Raw genomic sequence first — 15,875 nt, 5'->3', positions numbered from 1 at the left:
CACATAGCTGCAACCCTGGATTCAAACAGAAATCAAACATTGCTGTGTGTCTCTTGGTCCCCAGTTTGATGCTTAGTCTCCAGCTCACATCACTGCAAGCTCTCAACTATGGCTTTGTCCTTCTAACTATCCCTGAGTTGAGGGCGGGGGGCACCCATTTGCAATCGTGCACAGTGCCCCTTTCCTTAGATCCCTTTAATGCCCCATCAGCACAGAAAGCTGGCCTGGCTTAGATTTTAACACTTGCTGGATCCAGGGATGGAAGGATCTCACATACAGCCTACTTCACCCCCTGCAAACCATAACACTTATTTCAAATTCAAGTGATACAGACTAGCATCAGCTAGTCACCACGGCTCTTCAACACCCCCCAATAAATTTTGGGGTGGAGGTGGATTGCAAACTTTAGACAAGCACCTTAGACAGGAGGCGGGCAGGTGTGGAGGACTCCCTGGTCCTGAATGGGCTAACTGTGCCTCTGAAGGACTAGGTGTGCAGCCTGGGAGTCAGTTTGGACTCACAGCTGTCTATGGAGGCACAGGTCAATTCTGTGTCCAGGGCAGTTGTTTACCAGCTCCATCTGGTATGTAGGCTGAGACCCTACCTGCCTGCGGACTGCCTTGCCAGAGTGGTGCATGCTCTGGTTATCTCCCACTTGGACTACTGCAATGTGCTCTACGTGGGGCTACCTTTGAAAGTGACCTGGAAACTACAACTAATCCAGAACGCGGCAGCTAGACTGGTGACTGGGAGCGGCTGCCGAGACCACATAACACCGGTCTTGAAAGACCTACATTGGCTCCCAGTACGTTTCCAAGCACAATTCAAAGTGTTGGTGCTGACCTTTAAAGCCCTAAATGGCCTCAGTCCAGTATACCTGAAGGAGCGTCTCCACCCCCATCGTTCTACCCGGACACTGAGGTCCAGCGCCGAGGGCCTTCTGGCGGTTCCCTCACTGCGAGAAGTAAAGCTACAGGGAACCAGGCAGAGGGCCTTCTTGGTAGTGGCGCCCTCCCTGTGGAATGCCCTCCCACCAGATGTCAAAGAGAAGAACAACTACCAGACTCTTAGACATCTGAAGGCAGCCCTGTTTAGGGAAGCTTTTAATGTTTGATGTATTACGGTATTTTAATTTTTCTTGGAAGCCACCCAGAGTGGCTGGGGAAGCCCAGCCAGATGGGCGGGGTATAAAAAAATTATTATTATTATTATTATTATTATTATTATATATGTGCGCCAAGTTGATCCAGTTTGAAATGCACACCGCAGAGTTCTTTGTGAAAAGAGGATGCAAGGATGCCAGGATAAACAGCCAAACAAAATTTGAAGCTTTCATTTGCAAACCAGATGTTACAAAAAGGTTCTCTCCCTCATGAAAAAAGTAACTCTGGGAATGAGGAATAGAAATTGGAGTGAAGGAATTAGCCGACCTAGGCTGACTAAACCTTAATTCATATACGCAAAGGATGGGGTATACTCTGTCACACATACACAATACCAAGGAACCGGACTACGGATCTTATAAAAAGCAACAATAGGAAGAAGGCGAGGCCTCGGAGAAGGGGGGACCTTTCTGAATTTGCACCGTTTCAGTCTTCTCATGTAGTTGTAATCCTTTTTGTGAGCTGATCCTCTTGGCCCTCTCAGGTGAACGGATAGGTTTGCTTGTACTTTGCTCCTTCAGGGCACAAGAATACAGTGGTACCTCGGGTTACATACGCTTCAGGTTACAGACTCCGCTAACCCAGAAATAGTACCTCGGGTTAAGAACTTTGCTTCAGGATGAGAACAGAAATTGTGTTCTGGCAGTGCTGCGGCAGCAGGAGGCCCCATTAGCTAAAGTGGTGCTTCAGGTTAAGAACAGTTTCAGGTTAAGAACGGACCTCTGGAACGAATTAAGTACGTAAGCAGAGGTACCACTGTACCCAGAGCAAGCAAGGACCATTTGGCCAGCTCAGAAATACTCGGCTAACTCAGCCCCAAAGGTCCGTGACGTGGACAGCAGACGCTAGTCCCTCAGAAACTCCGCCAGAGTGCTGCAATCTCTCTCTGCTTTGGCTACCAAGCAGGATGGAGCAGCACTTCGGGATGGAGAATAAAAGGAGCCGTTTCTGAGGGAGAGTGATATGATTTGAGGTGGGAGATTGGGGTGAACACTGAGTTTGGCTGAGGGAGAACCGGTTCCGATTTGGGTTGGACATCCGTGCTGAGGAGACTACTGATAAGCAAGAGGAACGAGCCTTGCAGCTTAGATAGAAAGTTGAGTGTCTGGGGACGGTATACAGACAGGAGTTAAATGGAGGGTGTGCCAGAAAAGTTGTTTTTTTCTTTTTCCCTGCCAGCAAATGGTTAGCGGACAGCAGCTTATAATCGGCTGGGGTTCCAGCAGGAGGGGTAGTTGAAAAGGAGAGGATTTGGAGAGACAATTCATAGTTTTGGGAGTACGTTGGGATTGAGGTTGGGAGAATAGATTGGGAGATAGGAAGCAAGAGGAGAGAAAGTTGGTTCTGGGTAGAAACATCCACTCTGAGGAATATATCAAAAGCTAGAGAAAGGAGACTCTGAACTTAGTGTGAAGGACAGTGTGTGGTGTCCTGTAAGAGTAATTAGGCCAGTAATTAACTGGGAGGCTGAGGCTGAGCCAGGAGAAGTAGAAGCTGTGAGGATACAGTCTATTAGGACTCATTCCAGCCAGGAGGGGAGAGATTATTCTACAAAAAGAGAAGATCCCTTGGGTCTGTTACTTGGGAGTACCTCAGGAGTAGGGTTGTCTAACAGACAGGAAGTACCACCTTGTTTAAGAACGAAAGTATTAAGCGGTAACAGCTGCGCAACAACTGAGGAAACACATAATCTGAAATAATAATAATAATAATAATAATAATAATTTTTATTTATATCCCGCACTCCCCAGCCAAAGCTGGGCTCAGAGCGGCTAACAACAGTAAAATGATAAAACATTCTAAAATCATTTCATTATAAAATTAATTCCAATCAAATTAATGGCAACCATTTGGGCTAGAAGTTCTGTGAGGATTGCCATAGTATCCTGTGTTTTATCCACTTGTGTCATAAACTTCCTTTGTTAAATAAAATCTTTATTGTTTATTTGAACAAATCCTGCCCGAGACTCCAAATTATTAAGTTTTCCCTGACACAAGTCCGCCCACAAGACAATATGAGGTAGTTTGTGGGAATTCGTGTTCTGTGAGGTGGGTGCACTATATTTAAGTGAGGGCGGGCCCAACAGCGCCAGGGGGGAAAGTGCTGTTGCGCCATCTTAGTGGGCTGAGTCTGAGGAGAGGTAGAACCTGTGGGAATACATGCTACCCGGATCACATTCCTGTCAGGAGGGGAGAGTTCTTCTAGGTAAAGGAGACTCCTATGCCAGTAACAAGGAGTGAGGCGATCCTCTGGGTCTGTTATACTCATCCGAATACCTCAGGAGTGGGTTTGCTAAGAGAGTGGGTAACTTGACAAAAAGTATTCCTCACTCGTGAACGGTATTAAGCTGTGAAGGAAGCTGTGCCGTGTCAAAAGAAGTCCACTGTAATAACGAAGTAAAGGAACGAGAGTGAAGCAGCAGAAACGGAGTCAAGCATTTCACCACCTATTCTAGAAACCCCTCTGTTCTCGAACCCAATTAATAAACCGTGTTAAAACCTGAAGCACCTGCCCAAACTAAGCGTAAGGACATAGAAAGGAGTAACAGAAACTGAAGAGTAACAACTAATTTTGAGTAAAGGGAGTTAAAAAGAGAAGCTGTGCCTGTACTACCATGTTTAAGCCTGAGACATCCTTGTATTTAGTTTAAGTAATTTAGTTCTACCTGAAAGAATATGTCTCCTGATACAACTTTGTTTCACCAACTTCTTTTTTTTTTGGTAAATAAAACTTCCCTTGTTAGATTAGCTCATGGCTGAATCGCGGATTCCCTCACACAACACACAGACACACACCCGCCACCAGATAGCCTGAGGTAAATTGTAGACATTCATTTAATTGGTGTACCATGAGGTGGCAGTTAGGAGAGAGAGTCGGCTACAGATTAGAAAGACGAAGGGAAACAGTGCCAGATTTTCCAAAATTATGAGTATTGCCAGAGGCCTGTAAAAATCAAAACAGGAAAGGGACTATCTCTTATTCTACCAAGTTTCCAGAATGCATCTTTCCTAGTTATACAAAAGGCTCCAAATATGGTTTCAAAAAGTTCCAAAGAAGTGTAACTAGGGAAGTTTATTCATCAGCCTCACCTCACAATATTTGTAGTGCTGAGGTTTTTGTGCAAACTTCCTTAACCACAGCTAAGGATGAGCAAAGCTATCAATTTCTGTGTTTCATTTTTATAGCTTTAAATTCCGTTTGTCACATTTCTGCATCATATATATAGACTGCAGCATAACAGTACTGAATAACAAAAGAAAAAATAATATGTTTATTTGCATATATCGCCATTCATTTGCATATCTCCCATTTTTTAAAGAAAGTTTTCATGAAAACTCATCAGCATTTGATCTTTTATCCTAATAAACATATTTTGTATGCAATTTTGTCTAAGATATATTTATTCAAACAAGTTCCCCTAATATAATGCGCCTTTTCACTTATACAGTGGTACCTCAGGTTACAGACGCTTCAGGTTAGACGCTTCAGGTTACAGACTCCGCTAACCCAGAAATAGTACCTCGGGTTAAGAACTTTGCTTCAGGATGAGAACAGAAATAATGCTTTGGCGGCGCGGCAGCCCCATTAGCTAAAGTGGTACCTCAGGTTAAGAACAGTTTCAGGTTAAGAACGGACCTCCAGAACGAATTAAGTTCTTAACCTGAGTTACTACTGTATTCATTTTTATATACAGGTGGCGGCCATTTTAGGCGTATCCAAGTCATGCACGATCACTGATGTGCTGGTCCTTTTGCACCTGGAAGAGGGTGGAATGGAGATAGAACGGAATGGGGTGCACTTATGAAAGCTCCACTGTTTCGTGTGGGGTCTGAGAATGGAACCCCCATGTGAATTGGTCTCAGCCTGTACACTTTATATACATTTTCCCCTAATGTATGCATCATGTACACCTTTTCGGACTGAAGAATCATAGAGTTGGAAGGAAGCCAAGGGTCATCTAGTCCAACCCCCTGCCAAGCAGGAATCTCATCTAAAGCATCCATGACAGATGGCCACCCAATTCTTCATTCAGAAGCGCACTGCAAAAATTTGGAGAAGCAAATTTCTAAGGGTAGCTGCAATTTGGTTCACATCTTGCTTTGGGAAGTATAAATCAGATAAATTTGCAGGAAAATATGTACCGAACTGAGTTTCTCCCCTATCGCTAACCACAGCTAATGGACATATTCCCTTAGGCACCCAATGAATATAAATATGATGCAATTCAATTTAAAACTTTATTGAATAGAGGAATCAACATAGAAAAATTATACCAAATGTTATTTCTTTATGTTTCAGGACTATGTTACCAAGGAAAAGAAAACAGCTTTTCTGCCCCTAACCAATTACTCGGTCACTTTATTTATTGGTTGATTCAAACTGGTTTTGCCCATGAGTAGATTGTGGTTAATGCACTGTACTCTGGTAGGGGAAGACCAGGACCTGCCATTTGCAATAGCTACTGTATGTCTCTCACACACTTTCTCTCTACTTGGGCATGGTCTACTTGTAAGCAGTGGCAGTAGCTCAGCTCATGATACCTCCCTAACTAGCTAAATCTACAATGGCTTGGTTGGGTGGTGATGGTGAATCAGGACTAGGAAGAGGCAAAACAATAGGTGAAATGTTGTTCATCTTTGGTTGGCTGAGAGATGGGTAGTGCAGCAGACACACTGAAGTCTACTCCTGCCCTGAGATTCACCAGCTGAGCATCCTAGTGCCTAAGGGAGAAGATTAGTGAGTAGTGAACTGCTCAGGCACAGGTTGCTGAATGGAGCAAAGTCAGGTACAGTGGTGCCCCACAAGACGAATGCCTCGCAAGATGGAAAACCCACTAGACGAAAGGGTTTTCCGTTTTTGAGCTGCTTCGCAAGACGATTTTCCCTATGGGCTTGCTTTGCAAGACGAAAACTTTTTGCGAGTGTTCCAATTTTTTTCCGCCCCCCTTTTTCTAAGCCGCTAATAGCCTTTTAGCCGCTAATCCGCTAAGCCTTTAATAGCCGCTAAGCCTTTAATAGCCGCTAAACCGCTAATAGCGCTAATCCGCTAAGCCGCTAATAGGGTTGCTTCGCAAGACGAAAAAACCGCTAGACGAAGAGACTCGCGGAACGGATTAATTTCGTCTTGCGAGGCACCACTGTAGCTGTTGCTATCACCACCAGCAGATGGGTCTGTCTGCGCATTTGTGTGCATGAGGAAGGATGTTTGGGGGCAAATAGATTAAGTCTGTGGTATATTTTAATGTTAAATGTTACAAATGTTTCCTTCTGGAAATTTTAAAAGCATATCCTTGTCACTAATTTTTCCATGATGCGTTTTTGGATGAATAGACAGTTAGATGTATCTACTCAGCCAATTCAGCATGTCCTTCCTTGCTTCTTCAATGTAAGGTCTGTCTTGAGGGTTAATATCTTCCCTTTTACGATGTACAAAACCATGAGTTTGTCCAGGATATATTTTCACTTCATGATCAACTTTGCATTGCTGTTTCAGCTTCTGTTCAAGGGCAGTGACCTGCAACAAAAAAATATACCCTCACATTACTGGTACTGAAATAATGTATTTCTTTATGAGATTGCCAGAGTTCACTTGTCACATCTTGGAACAGAGACAAAAAAAATGGTATAAATGTATGACCTTCAGATCTCCAAGAGAAATATCAACTCAGCCAGCCAGAATAGCCAACATACTCTGGATTTCGGATAATTGTAAGCCATTCCCCACCCCCAAAAAAGCATTTTCTTCAGCAAAATTTATACACCAGGAATATTGCTCTTGATTCAGGAACTCAGTTTTTGAAATAATGCCTTACTTGGTCAAGAGGAATTACTTCATCTTTCTCTGCAAAAATGAAAAAGGTGGGGTTCATCAGGTTGCAACTGTCCTCTGTAAATTTGATCACTCCTAGAATGTATTCAACAATAAAAGTTACATTAAAATGAAGCACGCCAAACACTTTCCGTAAGAGTGCAATATTTAACATTTTGCATGCAAATCCTTTCATATATCTTTATTTTGCCAAAGGTTCAAAATCAGGGATGAGCAACAGCATATTTGTCTCCTTAAAGTGAATCCCATATAGACAAGGACTTGAAGAGCAAAAGGACTGGTCAAAGTCATATTGATGTTGACAAGTTTGACTTGCAGGTAAATTCCAAGTCAACATCCCATGAAATATTTTGATCTGGTTAAGTTAGTAAAATGCATCCTTTCATATTGGTGCTCATGCAAAGCCTGACATTAAGCACCAGTTTATATGTGGTGAGCTATACAAAATAATAGGCTCCTAATATTGACACATGCTCTAATGGATGAGTGTCCATTAAAGGAAAGTCCTATTGAATCAAACAACAGCATATCTGGTTCAACAGTCTGGTTTTTTAAGGTAGCCAGTCAGGTGCCTCTGGAAAGCTCATCTGCAGAACATGGAAGTAATATCCATCTTTGATTGTTGCTCCTATGCAATTGTTATTCAGTGGCGTGCTGCCTCTAAACATAGAAGGTTCATCCAAGCAAACAGGCTCTTGGATATGCCCAAAATATCTCTTGCGATCCTCAGAAAGATTACAAATAGCTTAAAATTCCAGTCATTTAACAGCACATATGGAGCAAAAGAAAAGACAAAAATGATTTCTGGTGCCTTTCAGGTACTGAATGAATGTAATTTCAGAGAAAAATAATAGGATCTTATAATAATCAGAGGTCTGTGGTTCCTTCAATTGTTCTGGCAGCTGTATCCCAATAAAACCTCCTTCTAAAAGATTTGCTTTAGGGTGGAGTGAAAGGAAAAAAGTAATCACTGAGCTAGCCTAGAATAAGTTTAGAGTGGTGATGAAAAACCAGACATAACTATTTCAGATGAGGAAGTACAGATTAGGTGATACGAGTTGCATGTGAACAGCTTCTGTGCAAAAAATAACAGGGATATATTTCCTAAAACCTGGTGCAAGTGTCAAAAACATTGTGCTGCAAAGAAAAGCATATTCTGGCCATTATTTCTAATGCACACGGTGATATCAATATTCTTATTGTAGCTACACATACCATAGAGGGATACGCCCGCCTTAAAGATAGAATATTTCAACATCAGATGATGTACTGCAGCTCCACCCCAACAAAATCCAATGACACCTATCTTCTTTGCATTACATTGATCCTTCAGATACTGCAAGACAACATCCGTTTCCCTAAAGCACAGAAATATAAGTGAACAAAAAAGCACCAGTGAAAAGACACCCACATAAGGGGCCCTCACAAATTAGCACAATGTTGGGAATTTAAGGGTATAAACAAAAAAAGGCTTAATGGGGCCAAAGGACTGCAGCAAAGTTCCTTTGTAAGTAGTAGCAAATTTGCCAGTAAAGTCTTTTGTTAGGGAAATTATAGTTAATTTGCCCACAGGCTTAAAAAATGGCTGGAGACACATTTAGAAAGTGAGAATAATATTGTCAAAAGGCATTTGTTTCTTCCTTATCTTCTTTGTGAGGGAAACTGCAGTTTTTTAATGGAACAGAGAAAGTGGCAGAGGGTAAGATTGCCCTGTTGAAAGCTCATTTTTTTTGTATGTGTGGAGGGTGCTTCTTTCAACATCTGATTTTGGACAGAGGTTTGCTTTTTGTAATGTTTAAACTCTTGGTCTCCACCTACAGTCAATATTTTTTTAATGAAGTCAGATATTGCAAAGCTCCTTTAGGACTTTAGGACTCTCTCTTCATCCAAAAGAAACAAAACTCCGGCAATCGCCGTACCCCATAAGTTCTCACGATCACTTGAAAAAAGTATCATTTCAGAATCCAGCTGTGTAGCTCAGGATCCAACTGCCATTCAGTGATTTGATGGAATGGAAAGACAAAGCTGGGTGCTATACTTTTATTCCAAATCTACAGATTGTCCCACCCAGTGGTTTTGTGAAGATGCAAAACAGCATGGGAAATGGTGCAACGTTGTGACACCTTTGCAAGCCAATGAACATGGGAAAAACAAGCACAGATTACTGTCCTTTAAACACTCTCAACCCAAGAGGTTGGTAGAGGATAATTCCACGGCCAATTTTTTTTGTATAGATCTTTAAATCTCATTTTATAATGTATATAAAACAGAGAAAACTGTTATGAGAACAGATGAGAATTAAAAGCGGATAAAGAATAAAATAATGAGAACAGTTGCATATGGGTAAAAAAATAACAAGCTCCAAGTAAAGAATATTAGGGCTAAAACCCAAAAAATCTTGCCCTAATTTACATTCCCACCATAAATGATAATATAGCCAATGGTGCCGAACAGTTTTATCAGAGGCCAAAATCTGCAAATCCTCTCTCCACATGTACAGTTTAATCTGATCAATCATATCATCAGCCTCAAAAATCCACAGCAGGAATCAGTGCTTTTTATCTGGGGGTACATGGGTTTACGCATACCCCTAAACATTTTGTGAATCTAAGTTTGGCCACATTGAGGGGCAGTATTTCAATATGAGTTGGAAAATGAGAGTACCCCTAAACATTTTTTAAGGAAAAAAGAAATTAACTTAAGCCCTTACTTGTTGATATCCTTGGAATCTCGTGTTTTTAGCCAGTCATCGAATGCAGACCAATCATTAGATAGCTTCCAAGGTTCTTGTCCCTTATAAAAGTCTGGACAAATTGCTCTGCATAGAAAATAAATTTAAGTTCATTTTTCAAATATCACAGCACTAGTATAAATACAACTAATCCAGAATATGACAGCTAGACTGGGAACAGCCACTGTGCCCATATAACACTGTTCCTAAAGGATCTACACTGGCTCCCAGCACATTCCTGAGCACAATTCAGCGTGTTGGTATACACCTTTAAATCCCGAAACAGCCTCGGCCTTGTATACCTGAAGGGGGATCTCCCTCTCTATTGTCCAGCCTGGACACTGATATCTAGATCTGAGGGCCTTTTGGTTCTTCCCTCATTGCGAGAAGTGAAATTACAGGGAATCAGGCAGAAGGCAACTACAACTAATCCAGAATGCAGCAGCTAGACTGGTGACTGGGAGGAGCTGCCAAGACACTGGTCCTGAAAGACCTTCATTGGCTCCCAGTACATTTCCGAGCACAATTCAAAATGTTGGTGCTAACCTTTAAAGCCTTAAACAGCCTCAGCCCAGAATACCTGAAGGAGCGTCTCTACCTCCATCGTTCAGCCTGGACAATGAGGTTCAGCTCCAAGGGCCTTCTAGCAATTACCTCACTGCGAGAAGTGAGGTTACAGGGAACCAGAGGGCCTTCTCGGTAGTAGCACCCTCCCTGTGGAACACCATGCCACCAGATGTCAAGGAAATAAACAACTATCTGATTTTTAGAAGGCGCCTGAAGGCAGCCCTGTATAGGGAAGTTTTTTTAATGTTGGAGGTTATAGTTTAAGAGAAACAGTGTGATGTAACCAGAAAGCAGGGAGAAACTGGAATGTGTCCTGCAGAGCAAGAGAAGCTGGTGCCTTTGGTGGTGATGCTGCGAACTCTTCCATTATAGGTTTCAGGTTGTTTTTATTTGTAAATCAGAGTGGCCCAATGTGTATTCTCACTTGCTCCCCTTGCAATTTCTTGTGGGTCTCCAACATATACTATTAATCAGAATAGGGCAGAGAGCCTTTTCAGAAGGCAGAGGGCCTTCTCAGTAGTGGCACCCTCCCTGTGGAACGCCCTCCCTTCAGATGTCAAGGAGATTAAGAACTACATAACTTTTGGAAGACCTCTGAAGGCAGCCCTGTATCGGGAAGTTTTTAATGTTTGGTGCTTTATTATGTTTTATATATATTCTGTAAGCTGCCCAGAGTGGCTTGGATATAAATAATACACATTTACTACTTCAGCTAAAGGTAAAACGTTTAGTCAAGCAAAGTATTTTTGAACAACTACATCAGCTTGCACTTTGCATTCACAATTCATAATGCAGAAATATGTCAACTGAAAGAGATAAGACTAAGAAAAATAGAGACAATTTCTCACGTATATCCATGGGATGCGAGCATATCTGCTATGTATCTTGTGTTTGGTAGCTGCCATCCAAAAATGTCATGAATCACAATCACAGCTTTGTCTGTGCTGTGGGAGGGCTTGTTGATGTAGGCCTTGATGTGCCCAACAGAAATTTCTTGCCCGTGCCCTTCATATTCAAATTTGTCTCCAATGTCACAAGGGCATGGTTTTTCTTCATTAGCCATCTGTAAAGTTTTAAAGATGCATAAAGGTTAATGTAACTAAAGTTTAATAGAAATAAGTCTGTATACTCTACAGTTGCTGCAGGGGGTTGTTGCGAGACTGCACGAGTGCTCTGTGATGCATAAAGGTAAAGGTAAAGGAACCCCTAACCATTAGGTCCAGTCGTGGCCGACTCTGGGGTTGCGGCGCATATCTTGCTTTATTGATCGAGGGAGCTGGGGTAAAGCTTCCGGGTCATGTGGCCAGTATGACTAAGCTGCTTCTGGAGAACCAGAGCAGCGCACGGAAACACTGTTTACCTTCCCGCCGGAGCAGTGCCTATTTATCTACTTGCACTTTGATGTGCTTTTGAACTGCTATGTTGGCAGGAGCAGGGACCGAGCAACGGGAGCTCACCCCGTTGCGGGGATTCGAACTGCCGACCTTCTGATCGACAAGTCCCTAGGCTCTATGGTTTAACCCACAGCACCACCCGCGTCCCACCTGTGATGCATAGAGTCAGATAAAAACATATCAGATACATCAAAATTATCAAAAGATCAACTCACGGATTCCAAGAGGAATCGCTGATTTTTAATTAGGGCCACCATAAATGGCACAATGATTTTCTTGGCACTGTGCTTTTAACTTTTCTTAAAGAAATCTTAGGGGCTTGCACCTTAAATCTCTTTCTGTGAATGGAAAAGTGTTCACCTTCACGGAATGAGGCGTCCCCCATCTCCCCTTTCCCTTTGTTGTCTCTTGCAACCTCTGTTAATTAGGTCTTCTTGAAACTTATTATCTGGGTTCTGGGGTCCTACATGGAAGGAACAGTTCCACTTATTGTATGAACCAAAGTTTGGTTTCAAGAAGCCATGATGATGATCATATGCCTAAGTCAAAGGCTGGAGGAGCAGAAAAACATCCTTGAACACATGAATCATTCTTCCTAACACACACAAAAAAATCCTAGATTTTTCTTAGGCTTGTTTCTTTCCCCCTTTTTTATTTTTCCTAATCCTAATGGGTTGTTTTTGCTCAGGAATCTTCCACTGGAAACCTCACTGGAGTGATATGGACCTTTGATTCATTATTCCACAAAGCCCTAAGATTTTACTTTAAAATCTTAAGTACCTTTTTCTATGTTGTTTTAGAATATAAGAATACCTTTATCATATCATGATAAAGTACAAAATCTTGGTACTTTTGCTCTTTAATTACCTGGACTGGAGGGAGGATGCTAGGAAAATAATTGCTTTCTTATATACCTTACGTAGCTAATGCAAATATCTTTATATTTTTCCACCTAGTGCTTATAATGGACTTATAATGGTTTCATTTATTCATGTAATTCATGTTATATAATTCTATTACTTCTATATCAATTACTATTTTAAATGCATATTTATTATTTTTCACCATTTGTCACTTGTTTGCAGATAAATTTCTAATTCACTTTCTTTTGGTGTGGTTCTGGCTTTTTGGTCACTATCCATATGCTCATTGGAGTCAATTATTACAGTCTGAATTTAGGACCTGTTTTTCCACACAGATTTGGGGACCCTTGGGAATTGTTTCTGTTGGCTAGAAATGCAAGGAAGAAGGGTGAAAATGTGAATGGAAGACTTGCCAATGTGCATAAAGTGAACGGCAATCCTAAGATTGCAGGAATGTACCGCTGAATTCAGTGGGGGTTACTGCCAAGTACTTACAGCCTAAATCATACCAAGGGTAGCAAAAGGCCAGGGGAAACACGACAACTGTTATGCTATCTGGGGTGACTTTATTGATTATGCAAACCATGAGGCATATGGTAGAACAGTGCCTATGGTCTTTAGCGCAGTTTGGCATTCATGAAGCACATATTTTAATCACTATTTTTTTCTCCTTTCCTCATGCCTTTGTACAAAACCCTGCATACCAGAATTGCTGCTGATGCAATCTATCTTTTTCTTTGTGGCCAACAATGGATGTTCCTATGCATCATTTCATGTTAAGATTGTGATGGTTTTAGCATATACACTTCGGCAAAGCTCTGTTGGTGTACTTGGAGATGGCTCTCTGATGGTAGTTGTTTCATTTTTCATTTTGATTTTCTGTAATTGTGTAACCGTTACGTCAAAGTAAATACAGTCATACCTCATGTTACGTCCGCTTCATGTTACATTCTTTCAGGTTACGTCCCGCGGCGACCCGGAAGTACCAGAAAGGGTTACTTCTGGGTTTCGCCGCTCACACATTCACAGAAGCGCAAAATGACGCCACGCGCATGCACAGAAGTGGCGAATCGCAACCCGCACATGCACAGATGCGCTGCTGCAGGTTGCGTTCTTCTCATGTTGCGAACGGGCCTCCGGAACAGATCCCGTTCACAACCAGAGGTACCACTCTGTGTGTGTGTGTGTGTGTGTGTGTGTGTGTGTTAAAGAAGTCAGAGAGGCTAAAGAGCAGAATCGAATTATTTATCTTTGCAGTTTGTTCACGGCAACAATGGAACAGCAGTTAATGAATAACCCAAGATCTTGCTGATGCTGGTCCCATGATGTCCTTGTGATAATTTTAATCTCTTCGCAGACATGGTATTTTCTCACACAGTTAACAGTCACCAAACAACATTTTTGGGGGTTTCTCCATAGTGTTCAGAATTCTTTATGTCTTTGCACAGGGGTCAGCAAACTTTTTCAGCAGTGGGCCGGTCCACTGTCCCTCAGACCTTGTGGGAGGCCGGACTATATTTTGAAGGAAAAAAATGAACACATTCCTCTGCCCCACAAATAACCCAGAGATGCATTTTAAATAAAATCACACATTCTACTCATGTAAAAACACCAGGCAGGCCCCCAAAATAACCCAGAGATGCATTTTAAATAAACAGCCACATTCTACTCATGTAAAAACACTCTGATTCCCGGACCGTCTGAGGGCCGGATTTAGAAGGTGATTGGGCCGGATTCGGCCCCCGGGCCTTAGTTTGCCTACCCATGTGTTTGCACATTGATTTTGGGAAGTATACTGGAGCCCTTCCACCAACCTTAAAATGGGTAGTGCCTACATGCAATGAGGAAAATGGGACTCCTAGCTGGGAAAGATGGTGCGTCAGATGCTGTTGCAAAAGCCCCCAGCTACTCTTATTATTAGAGAATGCTTCAACGTGTGGCCACAAGTTAAGTCTGGAGCCAGGGCAGGGGGTGAAGTCCAGATCTAGCTCCAGAGGGTGGCAAGTCTGGGCATTTACTCCACCTCAACAGTGATATAATTTTCGCTTTGCAGAAGAGTTCCCAAAAATGTCAGGATCTATGTGAGATAATAAGGGACGCGGGTGGCGCTGTGGGTTAAACCACAGAGCCTAGGGCTTTCCAATCAGAAGGTCGGCGGTTCGAATCCCTGCGACGGGATGAGCTCCTGTTGCTCGGTCCCTGCTCCTGCCAACCTAGCAGTTCGAAAGCACGTCAAAGTGCAAGTGGATAAAGAGGTACCGCTCCAGCGGGAAGGTAAACGGCATTTCCGTGTGCTGCTCTGGTTTTGCCAGAAGCGGCTTAGTCATGCTGGCCACATGACCCGGAGCTGTATGCCGGCTTCCTGGGCCAGTAAAGCGAGATGAGCGCTGCAACCCCAGAGTCGACCACGGCTGGACCTAATGGTCAGGGCTCCCTTTACCTTTTTATGTGAGATAATGCATGGCCTCCATGCTTGCCTTTTTTACAGTTAACGAAGCTCATTGAAAATTCCAAGTCTGTGGGTTGCCAAAATCCTGGAGCTGGCGCTGCGTCTCTCCGCCAATAGAGCTACACATTTTGAAATAGATGTGGGTAAATCGAACCTTACTAAAAGTGCAGGAGAACCGATGAGCAAGCTGTTGCCGTCAGTTATTTTTATCAAGGCGCCATACACTCATGAAGGCATCTCTGCTTCCCTCCCACTCAACTTCTTGCAGAAAACACTTTGGCATATCACGCTGGGACTCTTACGTACCTGGAATTCCAAAGTTCTCCGTTTTCTTTTCTTCTGGGAGGTTAGAAAGGGTTATTTCCCAAAGCTGTGAAAGATTTTTAAAAGGGAAAAGAAATCAGCTTGTCTGCTAACGGGTGCTGCGGCTTCTCCCACACAGCTTCCCTGAGTGGGACTGCTGCAGCCTTCATGAAAAAGAAAAAAGAATTTGCTTACGTATTACAAAACAGCACCAGAGGTGAACCAGAATAACCCAGCTAGGAGGTGGGAGGAGGCTTTAACTCCTCCTCCTCTGCTTTCCAATCGTGCTTCTTTAGCATACACTAGTCTTCTCTGTTTCCTTATTTATTCCTAGCCCATTCAACTGTGCACACAAAACGTAAGAAACGACATCTTGCCACAGCTCTGCTGTTTTGCTGTTAAAAAAAAATCTACTTTATTCTATCTCACATTAGTTGTGAACATGTGTATGAGCTTAACAGTGCTTAGCTTATTTTTTTAGTTGCTCTTCTGCTCACGTTAATATTGTTTTATAGATTATAAATGCCACATTGATTTGTTAACCGTATAACCTTTGCTGCAATTGTGATGTATAG

General features: G+C 42.5%; 1 protein-coding gene across 1 annotated transcript; it reads right to left on the bottom strand.

The window, feature by feature from the left end:
- Positions 1-6,384: 6,384 nt before the first annotated feature.
- Positions 6,385-15,488, bottom strand: LOC308482034 (carboxymethylenebutenolidase homolog). Its single transcript, XM_081015024.1, has 6 exons — positions 15,304-15,488; positions 11,140-11,354; positions 9,704-9,811; positions 8,209-8,351; positions 6,977-7,068; positions 6,385-6,678 (listed from the first exon to the last, which is right to left on the bottom strand). The coding sequence occupies exons 2-6, from the start codon at positions 11,352-11,354 to the stop codon at positions 6,499-6,501; spliced, it is 738 nt and encodes a 245-aa protein (XP_080871150.1). The 5' UTR covers positions 15,304-15,488; the 3' UTR covers positions 6,385-6,498.
- Between the last annotated feature and the right edge of the window lie 387 nt (positions 15,489-15,875).

This window comes from Podarcis pityusensis, assembly GCF_964106645.2.
Source record: "Podarcis pityusensis genome assembly, chromosome: 7".
Classification (NCBI taxonomy): Eukaryota; Metazoa; Chordata; class Lepidosauria; order Squamata; family Lacertidae; genus Podarcis; species Podarcis pityusensis.
This window is presented reverse-complemented; position numbering and strand designations above follow the sequence as displayed.

Excerpts from the sequence above, each read along its gene's own strand:
- LOC308482034 (XM_081015024.1), bottom strand. The coding sequence starts at position 11,354 with ATGGCTAATGAAGAAAAACCATGCCCTTGTGACATTGGAGACAAATTT. Across the intron at positions 8,352-9,703 it reads GATTCCAAGGATATCAACAA|GGAAACGGATGTTGTCTTGC; the intron begins GTAAGGGCTTAA and ends TCTGTGCTTTAG. Across the intron at positions 7,069-8,208 it reads GGCGGGCGTATCCCTCTATG|GAGTGATCAAATTTACAGAG; the intron begins GTATGTGTAGCT and ends AATACATTCTAG.